The sequence below is a fragment of the Panthera uncia genome, chromosome A2 (assembly GCF_023721935.1).
Source record: "Panthera uncia isolate 11264 chromosome A2, Puncia_PCG_1.0, whole genome shotgun sequence".
Lineage (NCBI taxonomy): Eukaryota > Metazoa > Chordata > Mammalia > Carnivora > Felidae > Panthera > Panthera uncia.
In genome coordinates, this window is record NC_064816.1 from 151,358,067 (window position 1) to 151,377,239 (window position 19,173).

General features: G+C 45.4%; 2 protein-coding genes and 1 long non-coding RNA gene across 3 annotated transcripts; 2 read left to right on the top strand and 1 right to left on the bottom strand.

Moving 5' to 3' along the window:
- The first annotated feature begins 88 nt into the window (after positions 1-88).
- On the top strand, positions 89-4,495 carry GSTK1 (glutathione S-transferase kappa 1). The gene is made up of 8 exons (XM_049642020.1): positions 89-245; positions 731-812; positions 989-1,117; positions 1,423-1,523; positions 1,695-1,730; positions 3,360-3,476; positions 3,829-3,922; positions 4,183-4,495. The coding sequence occupies exons 1-8, from the start codon at positions 174-176 to the stop codon at positions 4,230-4,232; spliced, it is 681 nt and encodes a 226-aa protein (XP_049497977.1). The 5' UTR covers positions 89-173; the 3' UTR covers positions 4,233-4,495.
- A 1,765-nt stretch (positions 4,496-6,260) lies between these two features.
- On the bottom strand, positions 6,261-19,093 carry LOC125930267 (uncharacterized). Its single transcript, XR_007460121.1, has 4 exons — positions 18,868-19,093; positions 17,998-18,052; positions 16,551-16,646; positions 6,261-6,476 (listed from the first exon to the last, which is right to left on the bottom strand). It is a non-coding gene; the product is annotated as an uncharacterized LOC125930267 (long non-coding RNA).
- TMEM139 (transmembrane protein 139) lies at positions 16,846-18,874 on the top strand. The gene is made up of 2 exons (XM_049642019.1): positions 16,846-17,186; positions 17,407-18,874. Exons 1-2 carry the CDS (start codon positions 16,861-16,863, stop codon positions 17,795-17,797), a joined length of 717 nt encoding a protein of 238 aa, XP_049497976.1. The 5' UTR covers positions 16,846-16,860; the 3' UTR covers positions 17,798-18,874.
- Positions 19,094-19,173: the final 80 nt, after the last annotated feature.

Consider the following 19,173-nt stretch of genomic DNA (forward strand, 5'->3'; position numbering starts at 1 on the left):
CGACCTTCGGCCAGACTTGGCCCAGGGCTGTCTTCCTCGCGCGGCTGCGCGGCGGCGGGCGGCGGGCGGCGGGCGGCGGGCGGCGGGCGGCGGGCGGAGGGCGGGTCTGCCATAGCACGCCTGGAATCCCTACGCGAGCCCGGCGCGCCAGAGAGGACCTCGGCTGCTGCAGCATGACGCCCGCGCCGCGCACTCTGGAGCTCTTCTACGATGTGCTGTCCCCCTACTCCTGGTTGGGCTTCGAGGTGACTCTGGGAGCCCCCTCGGCCGGGGCTTGGAGGGCAAGGGCGGAGGCAAGGGCGGGAGCGGGGCGCGGGGACCGAAGTCTCGTGAAAGGCCTGGCGCTGCCGGACGGGGTTTAGGACACGCGATAGAGAGGTGAAGCGCTGAAGGTCACTTTGTGTTTTTAAACGGGATACGGTCGCTGGGTCCAGGTCGAGCCTTTATATTCTAAGGCAGTGGTTTCCCACGGCGGTTTGGAAGAAGACGGGTAACTCCAAAGTATCAAAGAGAATTCCATGGCACTGCCACCACTTTTGGGGGGCTGAGAGTGAAAAGTATGGAAGCCGTCCACAGAAAGATCCTGCGATCGATTTCTTGGGACGGAGCAAAGTTCATGGGATCGATTTCTAGCAATGAAATTTAGGGTATCCACAGAACCCCTACTCTGCGCTTAGCCATCTTCACTCTCTCCATCTGACACAGTGGCTCCCCATCTCTGCCTCTGCAGGTCCTGTGCCGATATAAGAAGCTCTGGAACATCAACCTGCAGTTGCGCCCGAGCCTCATTGCAGCGATCATGAAAGACAGCGGTGTGAAGGCAGTCGCCTTTGGGACCGCGATTTGAGGGAGGGATGGCTTCAATTGGGTCTTTACATTGGCACCTGTAGCTCGTAATCTGCCCTCTGGTCAAAACCCAGGTAGCCGGCCCCCAAGCCTGGGACCCTCACGTGGTCTCTCACCAATGTCCCCAAATTGCCATTTGCAGGAAACCAGCCGCCAGCTCTGCTTCCCCGCAAAGCCCAATACCTGCAAAATGACATCAGGCTCCTGGGACAGCATATCCAGGTTCCCATCCAGCTCCCCAAGGATTTCTTCTCTGTGATCCTTGAAAAAGGTGAAGACAGTGGGATACAGAAGGGGTATCTAGTGAAAGGCAGCGCATTTGGAAACTAGTGGCAGGAAGTAAGGGCTGGCAACCACATGAAACTGAAACAAACCTGGGGGAAACGCAGGTCAGAGTTGAGTCAGCAGAAGCTTATGGGGACAGAAGGGGAGAAAGAGCAGGTCAAATTGGCTATGAGAAATTTGGGTGGGAGGCTGAGGGCAACTGAGCTCTGGGGATGTCAGAAGCATGAAAGAGCTGGTCCTTCATCAGAAACAAGCCAGGAGAGCCCACCTCTGAGTACCTCTGCCCTGCAGGAAGTTTATCAGCCATGCGATTCCTCACCGCTGTGAACCTGGAGCACCCAAAGATGCTGGAGAAAGTGTCCAGAGAACTATGGATGCGCGTCTGGTCACGAGTGAGGACAGAACTCTGGGAACCTGCTTGGGAGACCCTGGATGGTGTTCTGACCCTCCCCAGAACCATTTCCAGCATCCTGGTCCTGCCTTTCCCTCTTGTTCACTGGCCTACTTGTCCCCCATCTCCACCCTCTCCACCTCCTTCCTGCTGAGTGTTCTCTTCTTCTCAGGATGAAGACATCTCGGAGCCCAAGAGCATCCTGGCTGTGAGTATCCTGGCTTGTCCCCACTCCTCTCATAGCAAAGCTGAGAACAATTGGTGTTTAGGGGCAGAGAGGGCACAGATTTCATATTCAGTGCAAGAGGTCATAGTTATTAGGGGAGAAAGCAGGTCTGTGTTTGGGAAGCCAAATTACTGAAAGGTTGGAACTAGCAGGACACTCAGAAGATTACCTCATGGTTGAAAGGGGAAGTGCAAACTTCTGCATGGGTAGAATTTATCTCATGAAGGAGTCAGTGGGAGAGAGCTGTTAAATGGTGGCATCCCCAGATGGGGAGGGATGAAGCATTGGCAATCTTGGCCCCAGAGACTCCAACCCAGACCACACCAACATAGCCAGAGTAGAAAGCAGGAGACTTTACAGACAGACTTTAAAGAGACTAAAAGAGATAACCGGCTCAAGCCAGAATTATACAAAAGCCTGAGTGAAAACAAATAGAAATAGCTCAAAACATTGGAATGTGTGCCAGCCATCGATGAGGTATATAAAAACTTAAGTTTTTCATTGGAATTAAATCGGGAAATTCAAAATAATATTTTCCCTGCAGTTTACAAAATGATAGTCGAAGCATATTCAGATTTAATACATAAGATGGCAAATCACCAAAAGTACACATACAAAGAATGGCCAATATATTCCTCCACTGTTTTTATTCCTGCAGAGTATATGCCCAGGCTTGCCTTTCCACTTATGAACAATCCTTTCCCATGCCATCATAAACTCTTTGAAAGTACCATTCTTAGTTTCTACGTAGCATTGCATTTAGTGGGCAATTTTGTTTTTTTGTTTTTTAAGCATTTTGTTTACTTAACCATTCCCCTGTTGTTGAACATTTGGTCTGGGACACAATTCTCTCATGTAGACAAGTACGAGAAAGATAGTGTCACATTAGAATACACTGCATAACTTTGTGTTTCCTCCTCCAGGTTGAGGAGGTCAAGCAGCAGTGGTTCTCATCCTCAGCTGTATATTTAAGTCCCCTAGAGCACCTGGACACTGCCTACCAAAAGTTCTGATGTAATTGTTCCAGGGGGTGATTTGTGAATGGGATTTTTTAAAAGCTCCCTCGGGAGATTCTAACGTGCAGCCAAAGTTAAGAACCCCTAATCCCAAACGATACCAACAAACCCCATACTGAAGCCTTTGTTATTGTTAGCCATGCAGGAAGCTGTATCCCTGTGCTCTGCTCAGAAGTCCTCCAGAAATTCCATGAGAATTTGTAGCCTAGCCCTTGAGTCAGAAGAGCACAAGATATTCAAGAATTCTGAGAAATAAGAAGGCAAGAGCCCAGACTTACTGTCAGGGGACCTGGATTCTAGCATTGGCTCTGCCACTAACAAGCTCTTTAATGCCAACCAAGTCATGGACTACCTCTGGATAACAGTCCCTTCACTGGTTTCTAAGATGCCCCCTGGCTTTAAATTTCTACAGCTGTGACTCTGCCACCTGTTCTTTCCACCAGTCTCAAGATTTTGCCCCTCTTAGCAAAGCTAGACCTCCACTTGTGGGTGGACAAAGGCCTTACCATGAAGATGGGAGCAGAAAATAAAAAGACCAGAATTTTCTGGTCCCACTAATTCAGACATAGTTGTGTTCCCTACCACATGCCCTCAGGCTGCAGAGAAAGCTGGCATGTCTACAGAACAAGCCCAGGGACTTCTGGAAAAGATCTCAACACCAAAGGTGAAGAACGAGCTCAGGGATACCACCAACGCAGCCTGCAAATACGGGGTGAGCAACTCCTGATGTGGGTCCCCAGCCCCAGTGCTGGAGACAGGATGAGAATCTGCTGGGTCCCCATGCACCTGTCCCAGAAGTTGCTCCCAGCATGAGTCCTCCCAGCTCCCAGTCAACCCTCATCCTCTCCCTTCCCAACCCATAGTCCATGGAGAAAAAGGGAGGGAGCTGGATGGCAAGAAGAAAGACAACATCTGAGAGTTAAAACCAGAAAACTCTTTAGAGCCAAGGAACTTCTTAGCAATCACATCTTTGGCTACTTTGCTTCTATGACCTCAGACAAGTATTGACTCTTAGCCTTTGACCCCAGCCTAATAAACACCTGCTCCATCACTGCTTTCTCCAGGCCTTTGGGCTGCCTGTCACCGTGGCCCATCTGGATGGCCAAACCCACATGCTGTTTGGCTCTGACCGGATGGAGTTGCTGGCACACCTGCTGGGTAAGTTACAGGTTCGTGGTGAGCTGCCCTTGACCCCAGCCCCACCCCATTATATCAGTGGACCAGAATGACAGATGCAGAGCAAAACATATTCTATGCATTTCCAACAATGAAGCCTCATACACAGGGGTCCTCAAAGTTGAATGGGGAGAGGCCACCTTCACCCCCACAGAAAAGAAGGAAACCAAGCAGAGGTCTCCTTAGAAAACCCCTGAGGCTTGTGGGGCCAGCCTCTAACATATGTGATTTTCTCCATCTAGGAGAGAAGTGGATGGGCCCTGTGCCTCCAGCCATAAATGCCAAAATTTAAGGATGGCCAAGGGAAGCAAAACTACTGGAGTAAAAAAGTAGATAATCTGCTTACGCTTCTTCCACTGTGTGACACTAGCATTCTGGTTTTCCTGTCTGACAGCGGTTCCTCTGTGGCCCTGGGGATGCCGGGGAGGGGGACTGCGTGTTACATCATCTACCTTAGTCTCATGACTGCTTTTACTTGCGTGCCTCACAAGTGCCTTTCAAGAGCCCCAAACTCTACTTTCTCTCAGAATAAACCTAACATCATCAGGCAGAATATTTCTGTGTCCTATCTGGTGTTTGTGTGTTCTTCCTACTGTCATATTCTGTCCACTCTGAGTGTTTCTAAACAGCTTTTTCCGTACTGCCAGCCCCACTGCTGCCCTCAGGGCAGCTTGTGTGGAAGGAGCAGGAAACCATCCCTCTTCAGGGACCGAAAACTAAATAACCAGTTTGGTACCTACTGCCTTCTAACCAGTCATGGTGCCTGAGAGGGAGCCAGAGCATGGCTGAGCTTCTACCCAGATATTTGAACAGCTCCAGCTACACTGACCAGCAGAACAAGGGCAAGGCAGCACAGGGAGACAGGCTGGAGTTGCCATGGCCTGGGCAAGGTGCTCATCCCACAGAGTTCCCTCACCCACAAAGCAGATTTCGAGAAAATCCCAGGGCCTCTCTCCCTGGAACCCCTGCTCCTTCCCATACAAACCTATAGTTTTCCCACTCCCTCAGTTATTTATCCAAAGGCCCGGCTCTGTTTGTGCCAGCTATGCAGTAATCAGAATACCTTGTGTTTCAACAATCTTTGGACTTCTTTGAGAATACTCTTTATTCAAAGCTGAAACCACACTTAGGCATCTGTTGGAAACCAGGTGTGGAGTTTTTGATGGCTCAAAGGTTGAGAGGCTTTAAGAGGGGATGCCTTGTTCCCTCCCTCTGGCTCTTTCTAATCTCCAAGCTCATTTGCCCCTTTTATTCCCCATCATTTTCTGTTTTCCTCCTCTCCCCTTTTCCATTATTCCAGCATACTCTTGGATTTCAAGTTATCCTTACTAGGCTTAGCTGCTAAATAACCAGAAGTACATCTCCAAGTACACACTCCATCTTTCAAAAGAGATATCGTGACATGTACATCTAATATTAATTTAAAATACGGGGAAATGTCCAATAGTAAGAAACCTAAGAGCAAATTAAAATGTTACGTCTCATGTATTTATGTTATATATTCAAGTATATAGAAGTTCTCATCTATGCTGAGAGGACAGTAGTGGAGACAAAGTTTTATGAATAAAGGTGCTGATCTCAGCATTGTTTGTGGTATCAAGTACCTTAAATATCTAACAATAGGCAGATGCTTGAATAGTTATGGTACATCCAGGATGTAATGTTTCATAACTATCAAAAATTACACTTGTAAAGAATTTTAATGCTGGAAATTCTTGCGATATATTATTAATTGGAAAAAAAAGATTAAACTACATGCTATGATCTCAATTACATGTTGACTTATAAAAAAATATTACAGAGGAAATCAGTTTATTAATCCTGGAATAAAATATGCCAAGATGTTTCCATTTCATTTGTAGACTTTTTGAAATGATCATCTTTTCTGGCAAACAAAAATGTATATATTTAATGAAAAAATACAAGAACTTCTGGATTCACATTTGGCTACAATTGTGCATCCTTCCCATTGTTTTTGAAACATTATCAGTTGCTTAACTTAATCCCAAATTTTATCCCAGGCTAATGTGAACTAATCTCTTACTGTAGACGCAGGCATTTCCCAGGTCTGCCCAGTCTTCCTTCAAAGGTCTAACATCCTATTTTCCTAATCCAATAGTAAATGTAATCTTCTCTGGAAGAATGAGACAATTTCTAGACTAAACCTTACAAACACGCTCTGGATTATAATGTCTGAACTTCTGCCAAATAGAATCCAAAACAAGTGTATTAGGGTTCTCCAAAGAAACAGAAACAGTATTACCCTTGAAATCATTGTTGCATTATATGCTAACTAACTTGGATGTAAATTTTAAAAAATAATAAAATTTTTAAAAACATAAAAAAAAAAAACCAGAAACAATAGGGTATTTACCCATGTATATAAAAGAGATCTATTATCAGGGGTTGGCTTACATGACTATGGAGGCTAAGAAGTTCCACGATCTGCCATCTGCAAGCTGGAGGCCTGGGAAAGCGGGCTGGTGGTGCAGTTCCAATCCAGAATCCAAAGCCTGAGAACCAGCAGCACTTGTGTCTGAGGGCAACAGAACATGCATGTCTCAGTTCAAACAGAAAGAACAAGTTTGCCCTTTGCTTTTTTGTGCCATTCAGGCCCTCAATAAACTGGATGATGCCCACCCACACTGGTGAGGGCCACCTTTACTCAGTCTACCGATTCAAATGCTAATCTCTTCTAGAAGCACCCTCACAGGCACACCCAGAAGTATTGTTTTATCAGCTCTCTGGGCATCCCTTAGCTCAGTCAAGTTGACACATGAAATTAACCATCACAGTGAGAAAGGGGAAAGCCCCCAAATGCAGCTGTATTTTTAAAATAAAGGAACACTCTTCTAATCCAAAAAGCTTCATACTTCGTTCCTTCCTCTCCTCCCCTTCTGATCAATAGTTGTAGTGTAATATAAAATTCATAGTTATGTCAATACTTAGAATACTGAACCACTATCTTGCACTGGAGTTCAAATTCCAGGCTTACCAAAATAACATTATACTTCTAAAACAAACTTAGGTAGAACTTCTAGAATGGTATTTTTTGACAGACTCGAAACACAAGTGTTAACAACAAAAAGTATCACATTCATGTGGTAAAACAAAACAAAAAAAAACCCAGCAAGCTATCAAGTGAAGAGTCTCCCCTTTTTCATTTCCATTTGTACTCTCTGGTTTTTTTGTGTGTACCCAGAAATGTTTGTATTTTTTAACACATGAATGTCAGCCATAAGTCAGTGATTCAATATACCCTTCATCCAGTTTCCCCAATGGTAACATCTTGCACAGCTATAGTATAGTGACACAAACAGAACATTGACATTGACGCGATCCATCAACCCTATTCAGATTTCATCGGTTTTTCGTGCACTCATTTGTGTATATTTAGTTCTGTATTATTTTATTGTGTACGTGACCACCATCACAAGATATGAAATATTTTGAGCATAAGGGATCCTCATGCTCCCCCTTTTATAGCTAGGGCCACCTGCCCTCCCCACTTCTCTAAGCCCTACCAATGACCAATCTGTTCTTCGTATAGTTTTGTCACTTCAAGAGTGCCATATAAATGGAATCAGATTGGCTTATTTTCACTCAGCATATTCCCTTCAGATCCACACAAGGTGTTGCGTGTCTCTGGTTCTTTTTATTGCTGAGTAGTAGTTCGGGTATGGATGTGCCAATTTGTTTAACCTGTTGAAGGACACTTAGGTTGTTTCCAGTTTGGGGCTATTACAAATAGACCTGGTATGAATATTCTTGTACAGGTTTTTGTGTGCACACAAATTTTTGTTTTTCTGGGGTAAATGCCCAGGAGTACAGTTGCTGAGTCATATAATAAGTGCATGTTTAGTTTTATAAGAAACTGCTATACTTTTCCTAAGTGGCCATGCCACTAGAAATGCACGAGTGATCCAGTTTCTCTGCATCCTCACCAGCATTTGGTGTTACTGCTATTTTTTATTTTAGCCATTCTGATAGATGTGTAGTGATAGCTCACTGTAATTTTAATCTGCATTTCCCTAAGGGCTCATGAACATCTTTTTGTGTACGCTTTACCATCTGTACATCCTCTCCAGTGAAATTTCTGTTCGTGCCTTTTGCCCATTTTCTAACTGGATTGACTGTTTTTGAAATGTCAGTATTGTTCTTAATAGTATATTTTAAAAGAATGTACATTTTAAGACAACTGAGGGAAAGTAACAGAGACTGGATATTAGGTGATACTAAGGAATTAAGTGTGATAATGGCAGGGTGGCAGGCACGAGTAAGTTCTCATCAATTGGAATTGCATTCTGAAACATTTAGGGTAGAGGTGACGTGCTGCCTTTTAAAAAGTTGGGGAGGTGGGGCGCCTGGGTGGTTCAGCTGGTTGAGCATCCAGCTCTTGATTTCTGCTCAGGTCATGATCCCAGGGTTGTGGGATCAAGCCCCAGTGTTAGACTCAGTGCAAGTGTGGAGCCTGCTTAAGATTCTCCCTCTCTCCCTCCCTCCCTCCCTCTCTCTCTCTCTGTCCTTTTGCCCCTCCCCCCCAAATGAAAAAAGTGGGGGAGGTGGAAAAAATAGATGAGACGATTATTGGAGCTGAGTGATGGGTACATGAAGAGTTCATTATACTATTCTTTCCTCATTTATGTGTGTTGGGATTATTTCCATAATAATGTCTTGAAAGTGTACTGAGGGGCACCTGGCTGGCTCAGTCAGTGGAGCTTATGACTCTTGATCTCAGGGCCATCAGTTCAAGCCCCACATAGGGTGTAGAAATTACTTTAAAAAAGCGGGGGAGGTGCCTGGGTGGCTCAGTCAGTTAAGCATCCAATTCTTGGGTTTGGCTCAGGTCATGATCTCACAGTTCATGAGATTGAGCCCCACATCAGGCTCCATGCTGACAGCATAGGACAGCATGCTTGGGATTCTTCCTCTCTCCCTCTCTCTCTCTCTGCCCCTCCCCTGCTTGCAAGGTCTCTCTTTCTTTCTCTCTCTCTCTCAAAGTAAATAAATAAACTTAAAAAAATGTACTGAAATTTAAATTCTGTGATATTACACATTTTCACATATCCCCATAGTACTGTGCACACAAGGTCAGCCTCAAGGACTTGCATCCTGTGCACTCACACAGGGCCCCATGACTGGTTTGATGCTCTGCCAGCACTGTCTTGCAATCCTTCACAATTTGGAGCAAGCGGCCCTGCATTTTCAGTTTGCACTGGACCCAACAAACTATGTACTGTATGTAGCTGTTCCTGTGAGCACATGATACATGCTGAGTAAATTCTTACCAAACAAATGGACCAAAGAAAAGAGGAGAAAGTGAGAGAAGGGAAAAAGAGATGGGAGGTGGCAAAAGAAGGAGATAACAAGGTCACAGAGGAGATGGGGGAAGTCTCGAAGTAGAAAAGGTGAACAGGGATTCCAGAAAATGATGCTGCCGGGTAAGTGCATGGAGAAAGTAGGAGTCCCACTGGAAGACAGGGACTTGGGGCCCATTATTTATCATTCTCCTTCTCAGAGGAAGCCTAGTCCTTCATTTGACTACGATTCCCAGGTATAAGCAGAAGTGAAAGCAGAAAGAAGTAGCCACTTGTACCCCAGGGAATTGGCGGCAGGGAGGCCAACTGGATGCTGTTCCTCACTCATCCTGTGACCTTAATCCCAGAGAGTTCCTTCAATGTGTTCACAAACGGGAAAACTGAAACCCCTGGCTTGGATCAGACTAATTCCCTCTTCCGCCAAGCCCATGTTCAAGGGTATGGCTGGCGCTAGCTGATGCCAGACCAAAAAAGACTGGAAAAGAGGGGGAGACAATTGAGGGAGGATCAAGGGATCCAAAGATCATGAATCACTAAATCAATAAATATTTACTACCAACAAATGATACAAGCATTTATTGTCTACTCCACGCATAATGATGAGATGGACATAAAGAGAGTGTAGGGGCACCTGGGTGGCTCAGCGGTTAAGCATCAGACTCTTGATTTAGGCTCAGGTCATGATCTCACAGTTCTCAGGATCAATCCCAGAGTTGGGCTCTGCTCCGACAGTGTGGAGCCTCCTTGGGACTCTCTCCCTCTCTCTCTGCCCCTCCCCTGCTCACAAGTGCACACATGCGCGCACACACACACTCTCTCTCTCTCTCTCTCAAGATAATAAACATTTTTTTTTTAAAGGAGTGTAAACAAACCCCCTTTATATCCGTGATGTATTCCTGATCCCCACCTTTGTCAGCACCAAGTTTCTGCTCTCAGCAGCACTTTGTACCTTGTCTCTTTGTATCCTACCCTACGGTTAGTCATGTACACACCTTTCCCCTTAGGGACAGTAAGCTCTTTGAGAGTGATATTCCTGTCAGATCTACTGAATATGCCTTGGAGTCTCCTGTGTAGCAAGTGAACAGTAAAAATTTTTGAACCCAAGTTTGATAACTCACTGTTGATCAGGGTGTGGGCCAATAGGTAACCCTGCAATGTGAGTAGGAGTATGAATATTTGCAACTCCTTTCGAGAGCACATGGTGATATCTATTAGAAACTTCACTTTCAGGATTTTTTCTGAATCACACATATGAATAAAAACACGTATAGGAATATATGAGGGCAACTGGCTGGCTCAGTCTTGATAGAGCATGTGACTTGATCTCAGGTCTTGAGACACATTGCATGTGGAGCCTACTTAAAATAAAATTAAAAAAAAAAAAGAAATATATGAATTGCAAAATCCTGGAAACAAACCAGCTGGTTATCAGATAATTAAATGTTTATGGTTCAATAAATTGTTGTTCCATAAAACAGAAACCATTTTTAAGAATATAGTAGATGGGAAAAAAAAGCAAACCAGTGGTTGCCTATGGGGTTGACTGAAGGGGGCTTGCAGGGAACTTTGGATGATAGTAGTGTTTTGTATCTTGATTGGAATTTGGGTTACACAAGCATAAGTCTTTATCAAAACTTATGGAATTGCCCACTGAAAATTTGTGCATTTTACTGTAGACCAATCTTATTTAAAAAGAAAACAAGTTAACTAATATTTAACTCTAGTTACTTTTATGCATGAAAAAAGGTTAAATAGCTTATCAAAGGTCACACAGTTAGTAATTGGTAGAAATGAGATTTGAAACCTGGTCTGGCCATCTCCAAAAATATGTGCTTAACCGCAACCACGATACCTTCTTGTCTTCTCTTATTTAGGGACATATTCATGTGGGACATTTTTGCCACTATCTACAGACACCTTTTATAAACACAATGTATTATTTGTACTGGGCAACAATTACACTCAACTTCTCAAATTTGAGAATCACTTTTGTGGCTTAGTGCTGAACATCTGAGCTAGAGGGACAGCCTGAACCTCATATTCACTCAGCACATTGCCAGTGAGCTTTGTGTGGTATTACAACTAGTTGCTGAGTGATAACGTTTATTTATCCTTACATACTTGAGAATTTATGATTTATCGGAAGCATTTCCATTCAAGAAATATCAATGATGCTGATACAATTCACATTAAATCATTTATCCCCTTCCCTACACATTTGAAAGAGCGGTGGGTAAGGCAGCTAACACAGAGAAAAACACTTTCAACTGAGTTAGAAGGTCAAGATTCTGAGTTTGATTCTAACTAAATAAATCATGTACTTTCTCTGAGCTGGTTTCCTCCTCTGTAACATGAAAATGATAATCAGACTTACCTACATGACTGTTATTAAGGATCAAATGAGATCGGACCAAATTGTTTCTACACATACACATTCCCACCTACACCCTTTAAAAAAAAAGTCACCCGCACATTGGACTTCTAGAGCTATTCAGGTAAGAGCCTTATCTTTTGTAATCACTCTTAATTAGCTCCTAAAAGATAAACATATACTGCTACAGAGCCTGAAATCTTAATTTCCATTCTTGCCTTATATGTTGATAACCTTACTTAATCTTCTCATAATCTCTTTTGCTGCCTTTGCTGTCAGAAGGTCAGCCTTTTCTTAAGATGCCAAACAATGAGGAAAATAGCATCTAACCACTCCTCCGTGGAAACCCCAGAGTAATGATCTCAGAATGTCATAAGTATGGGGGCGCCTGGTGTCTCAGTCAGTTAAGTGTCCAACTCTTGGTTTCGGCTCATGTCATGATCTCACAGTTCATGGGATTGAGCCCCATGTCAGGCTCCATGTCAGCATGGAGCTTGCTTGGGATTTTCTCTCTCCCTCTCTCTCTGCCCCTCCCCTGCTCACTTGTACACTCTCTCTCTCTCTCAAAATAAATAAATAAACTTAAAAAAAAAAAAAGAATATCATAAGTGTTTTGTTAAATTATCATTATTAAGGTGGCCAAAAAACAGTGTTTATAGTCAGATGACATGGCGGTTAAGAGCCAGGTTTCTGCACTGGGACTATGGGTTCAAATCTTGACCCCACCCTTGATTAGCTATATATTTTCCTCAAGTTTCTGACCTCACCTATAAAATGAATATAATAATTATAACTACCTCTTATTACACTATATTTTAAATTAATTTGTATAAAGCATCCAGCATAGTGAGTAGTACACAAAAAACACTCCACACATGTTGGCTATAAGTATAACACAGACCCACATTCAGAAACACCAAATCACAAGTATATGGAGACACAGAGAAGCACAGGGCGGGTAGACATCCATTATCATTCACAGGAAGTCTGTCAGTTATCTCCGCTTCTCCCTCCTTCCCTCACCTCCCACTTCTCTTCACCATCGTCCCCCAAAATGGCACAGTGGGCCAGCCTAGAGCGGTAATCCAACTGCTCACAAGATGATTTGCAGAGGCAGGCAAGTAGAAAACAAAATGACTAATAGTATCCTTAGCACTCATACTAAGTTGGTGAAGGAAAAGAGGAAAAGTAAAACCTTTGGAAAGAAGTTTGGCCATATGTATTCAAGGCAACAAAAGCTTTCTTTCACGTTGTCTTGATGACATTTCTTAGATTGAACTGGAGTAAATAATCCAAAAAGAAGGTAAAACTATATGTAAGAAGATGTTCATTGTAGCATTTTTTTTTTTTAATTCTGAGAGAGAGTACACTTGCACATGCAAGCAAGTAGGGGAGGGGCAGAAAGAGAGAATCCCAAGCAGGCTTCAAGCTGTCAGCGCAGAGCCCAACGTGGGGCTCGAACTCACGAACGCTGAGATCATGACCTGAGCTGAAATCAAGAGTTAGACACTCAACTGACTAAACCAACCAGGAGCCCCATTGTAGCATCATTTTTAAAACAGATTTATAGAAGCATAATTCACCCTTTTGAAGTGTAAAATTCAGTGGGTCTTTTTTTAGTATATTCGCAGAGTTGTGCAAGCAACACTAATTTTAAAAGCTTTTCATTACCCTCAGAAGAAATCCGTTAGGAGTTACTCCCCATTCCTCTCTCTCTCAGCTCCTGGCAATCATTAATCTCCTTTCTGTCTCTTAAAGCAGTTGATGATCAACAACAACAACCAAAATAAATAAATAAATAATAAGAAAATAAACTCATTGTTACCAAGTAACATAACATAAAGGTATGCTAAATTATGGTACATCCATTCAGTATTATGCGGCTGTTAAAAATTACCACAACAAAGACTGTACCAAAAGGTGAAGTATATACATGATATAATGTTTAGTATTTTTTAAAGATACAAAATTATGAATACACTCTAATTTCAACCAGTGTGTGGACAGACTAGAAGAAATGTGTAGAAATTTTAAATGGCCATGTTAGAATAATGAGATGGGTGTTTTTTCTTTATAGTCTTTAAATATTTTTGCAAGATTTTATATTTAAGAAGTAGAATTTTTAGGAAATCTACTTAATGTAGATTAACGTAACAGAATACATTGAAAGGCCCAGCCAGCCAGCCAGCCAGCAATCCAGCCTTTCTGACGTGGACCCGGTTTTTAACTAGCAAGCCTCTCTAGTGTAGGCTCCTTCTGGTAACCAAGAGCCTCATGCACAAAGATCTCATTCTCCCAACTGCAAAGCCTGTAAAAGCCTGAACTGTAGACATTCAGTCTCCCCCTTTGACTCTCTTGCCTCTCAGCCTACGCTCCCTGCCATGTCCCTGTCCAGGGACTCACTCCTTAACAAAGCCCTCTTACTTATCACACATACCAATGACTCTTGGCCAATTTCCTTCTATTAATATATTAACTGCAGATGCAAATCCTTCTGATCACATACTTTCCTTTTATGGGACCAACAGTATGGAAATTGGTGTAAACAAAACAACCAGCTCCCCCCCTCCCACTCTCCATTCCCACTTCCTGTAGAGACACAGCTCATTTAGACTAGCACAGCCTTCCCATTACATCTTCTCCCTCCCTCTATCTGTGGGAGAGTCATCATTGATAGCCCACCATTGTACACACCTGCACTCCACTCCAGGCCCCTCGTCCTCATCTTCATCCTTCTTCCCTCCTCTCTCCCTCTCTCTCTCACTCTCACACACACATACATACACTTCATACATCCTCTGATGCAGCAGCCCTGGCTATGCCCCACAACTGTCCGTGGGATTAGATTTGTGCCCCACTATCTCCTACTTCTTTCAGTTTGTCCAAAGGCCCGGAACCCAGCCTCCTCTGTCCTGCTCTGTTTCTCAAGAAAAAAGTGTGCCTCCATCCTCTCTACACCTCCCAACACCTGCCTCACCTTGACTTATTGTCAGGGTTCCCCTTAAAAGACTGGGTCCTTGGGGCTCCTGGGTGGCTCAGTCAGTTAAGTGTCCAACTTTGGCTCAGGTCATGATCTCACTCACGGCTTGTGAGTATGAACCATGCATTGGACTCTGTGCTGACAGCTCAGAGCCTGGAGCCTGCTTCAGATTCTGTGTCCCCCCCCTCTCTCTCCCCTTTCCCTGCTCATGCTCTGTCTCTGTCTCCCTCAAAAATAAATAAGCATTAACAACAACAACAAAAAAAAAGAGTGGGTCCTGGATCTCCAATGGGTGGTGAGGCCAGGCAAAATGGTAGCCTTCTAATGAGAGCATTCGACTTTGTTTAGTGAGCACCTAACATGTGTCAGAAACCAATGTCAGTTGCAGGGATTCAGAAAGTATTGAAACTAATCACTCACTTTGAAAAGCTCACAGTGGGAGCACCTGGGTGGCTCAGTTGGTTAAGCGTCAGACCCTTGGTTTTGCCTCAGGTGATGATCTTGAGGTTTCGTGAATTCAAGCCTAGCCTTGGGCTCTGCGCTGACAGCCTGCTTGGGATTCTCTCTCTCTCCCTCTCTCTCTTCTCCTCCCCTACTTGTGCTGTCTCTGCCTCTCTCAAAATAAATAAATAAACTTAAAAATTTTTAAAGAAAAGCTTACAGTGGAAGAAAGGTATGTAAACAGAAAATTACTAAATAAACAGCTAAAGGCTTAAACAGGGGTAGGAAGGAATGCTCTAGATACACTGTGGAGGCAGCCTCCACAGTAGGCATCACCCTGGATGTGGCTTTTGAAGAATCAAGAGTCAAGTGGGCCAAGAAGCATACACCAAAATATCTTACAGGCCTGCAGAAAACAAGTTCACAGAAACGGTACTTTGGCAGCAGCTGAAGCAGGACACGCCATCCCATGCCCACAGCAAACCATGCAAAGCACTATGTGATCTAGAGAGATTAAATAAATTGTGGCCTCCGCTCCTAGGCATTAAATACATTACCTAAATATAAGACAAACTATTCAGAATACAGTGTGCTTTGAGCAGAGGTGGAAACTGAATATAACTCTGGTCCTAAGTACAAAGATCACTGAGGTGGGGGTGGGGGTGACAGGAGCACTCTCATTAACGCACGGGTACGGGGTGGGTGGAGTAAAAACCAAAAAAGAAAAAAAAAAAATCAAGGTGGGGCAATAGCAGGTCAAGTGGAAGCAGAAAGAGGAGGAAGCCTACGCCAGGAACTGAGGGATTGGAACAGAAAAGTGGGTGGAGCCAGTGGGCTCCACCCCCGCCTCCTCCGGCTTGTCTACAACCTACTTTCTGCGGAGTCGTTCCAGACAGGTGAGAGAGGAACTTCTAAGACCGGTGAGAAGGGTAGGGGGGGGTTGGGTTCAAGAAGGGGGATTGGAGTTAGGGTTAAAGAAGGGGGTCTGGGCCCTACCTAGAGTCTTTGGCTTCTTGATAGCAGAGTTCAGGGAATTCCTGATGGGTTGGTTTTGGGGTGCTGCTAACCAGGTGTTGCTGCTTCTCCCCACCAGCCTCCCAGTCCTTGTGGTAACTTCAGACAGGAAGTTTGAAATCTGAGCTTACGGAGTTAAGGCCCATAGAGGATGGGGTACCCTGGCAGGTGCGGAGTATAGAGAGATCAGGAGTTATCTGGGCCTCCAGTTATCCGGGCTCCATCTGGGCCTCCAATAGATGGAGGCCTTTGTAAGAGGCCCTCTCATATAGTTGTGTCCCTGTGGCTTTGTCGGGTCCATGTACATTTTCTCCATCCAACCAGAGCACGGGCTGAGTAGAGGAAATGGGAAGATGGAGTGAGACAGGGTAATGGTGCTCCTTCCCAACTTCTCTCCCCAACAGGGTCTAAGTGGGGAGACGGGGAGGTAGGGTGGAGGTCCAGTGCAGAGCAATTATAGAGAAAAGGCAGGGTTTGCCTCATTACCTGGATTCCACAGATGCTGGTGAGCACCAAAGCCCCAGGCAGGGCCAGCCAGGACTGGGTCTTGGATGGTGTAGAAAGATAGAGCTGGAAGAGACACTGCAAGGAAGAAGGAAGGAAGGCAGGGCCATTACACAGTAAGTTGCATGAAAGATCCTGGGTTTATTTCCTGGCTACTCCACACGCACTGATACCCTGGCACTCTGATTGATCCTAGAGAGAATTACAAAGCTGAAGGGAACCCTGAAGGTCCTATATTTTGGCCATTTATTTGATTGGAGACTGAAGAACCTGAGACCCAAAGTTGTCTGATATGGTTACTGCGGAATCTGACCTGGCCGGGACGCCAGTTGCTAGTTTAGACACAATACCTGTGTGTCTTTTTGCAGGAGCCTGGGGAGGGGCCATGGTGCCAAGACAGTTTTGGGGGAGACTGGAGAAGCCGCTTCTCTTCCTGTGCTGCGCCTCCTTCCTCCTGGGGCTGGCTTTGCTGGGCATACAGCCAGACATCGCCCCTGTTGCTTATTTCTTTCTCACCTTGGGTGGCTTCTTCTTGTTTGCCTGCCTCCTGGCCTGTATTCTGGAATGGGGGTTCCGATCAATGCAGACCGAGAATTCGGGGGCCTCAAGCAATGCACGGTGAGTTAAGGGGCGGGCAGAATTCTAGGAATACACGATGGCCCCTTTTTCCTGGTGTCCCTCTAGTCTCTCAGGCATATAGCTCTGCTTCCCTGTTACTAGTATCAATGAGGGGGTGGGGGGTGGGGTTAGTGGAAGGTTCTTTTGCCAATAGAAGACAGTAAAGCGGAAAAGGACTCCACACAGGAGGCCACCAGTGATTTTATTTCTCCTCCCTCAGCGACAACGAAGCCTTTGAGGTGCCAACCTATGAAGAGGCTGTGGTGTTGGAATCACAGTGCCGCCCCCAAGAGCTGGGTCAACCACCCCCCTACAGCAGTGTTGTAATCCCCCCAGTACTTGAGGAAGGACAGCCTGGCCATCCAGAAGGGCCCAAAAGAGCTAGACTGGAAAGGCGAGTAGGCTCAGAGGGATCTATGACCTCAGGAAACCCTGGAAGAGCTCCAATCAGCCTTCGGCTTCGGGGACCCCGAGCTGTGTCCACTGCTCCTGATCTGCAGATCTTGGGGATACCCCCCAAACTGGAGCCTCTTACCCCACCCCCTGACTATGATGTCAGCTTTGGTCAACCTGATGATGTTTTCTTTGAAAACAACCGGACACCCCCCTAAAAGACTATGCCAGGATATATCCTCTCTGCGCCAGACTCATTCATTCATTTGACCAACATTTCCCAGTGCCTGCCACGTATCAGGAACTCTGTTTCCACGTGGGGAACTTAACACAGAGGGGAGTCAGGCTATCCTAAGCCTCTCCCAGCTGAGATGTACATAGCACTGTTGGAGTCTTCGAGTAACATTCAGTGACCTACCCCATATCCGATATTTCCAGAGTTAGACGAGTATGAGAGGAGTGACCCAGAGAATCTGGAGAAGGAAGAAAAGAAACATCTGAGTGACAGCTATGTTGCTTCTGTTCTGGGTGCTTCATCTCTGTTAGCACAAGAAGACTTTCCCAGCCTTGTGAGGTATTACTGCCCTCATTTGAAAAATAAGGATCCCAAGGGTCAGAGGAGTTTGATAATTTGCACAGGGGCACACTGCTAGTAAATAGCATAAAAATGTTTACTCTTCTGATCCCAAAGCCTACTGTATTTTCAATACAAGGTCATCCACAAATCTCTCAATCTCTATCTTGAGCAACTGCTGGAGACAGGTGGGAGCCTTCCTAGGGACAGAGCGGTGGACCAGTTGTGTCTGCGGGCAGTGTGGGCTGATTGTGACCAGGAGTGTGCCCTCTCTCCTAGATGAGCAAAGCTAATCAAAGCCGTGATAGCCCCTGCTCCAGGTAAGGGGCAATTTCTGCCCTGGGGCTAAAGAGCAGTCTCCAGGGCAGGGTCCCCACCCCATTGGGAAACTGGAGTAAACTGCCCCGGGGGAGGGACTTCCGATTTTAAGACGAGTGTACAAGGATCAGAAAGGATAAGACAGGGGCTTGCCAGGGGTGGCGGAGTACCTAAGGGTCACTCTTGAATCACCTGCTATGAAGCGCTGGAGCCACATGCACGGTGTCTAACCGCTTAAGCCTCACCCCTGCACTCGGACCGCAGCATTTTACCCCCACCCCCACCCCCGGGTCCTGCTCGCTAAGATCCCAACAGAACACTAGATTTTCTGGAATCGTGCTTCGGCTGTAATGTAGGTTTTAGCCACTGGGAGCTGCTCGGCCATCGCTGACCCACCTTCCTCAGGGGTGCGCTCCCCACTCAGGCTTTCATCCACTGTGTGGTATCTGTGTAACGCCTAGTGCCCTCTATCTCCTCCTTATCCTGGCCCCAACAGTTCAACTTCAATAAAGCATAAAGTCCGGCCAAACCCGTCTCAGTAACGTTGCAATAGGCGGGTGAGACAGGGTGGGAGGCGCCGGAGAGGCATCCGCGATTTCCGCGGGAACCGAAGACCAATCGGATTCCCGCGTAGGACGGGGTGTTTCCTCGCCTTCCCCCGCCCCTTCCCTTTCCGCCAAGAGCGCTCTCTCACCCCATTGG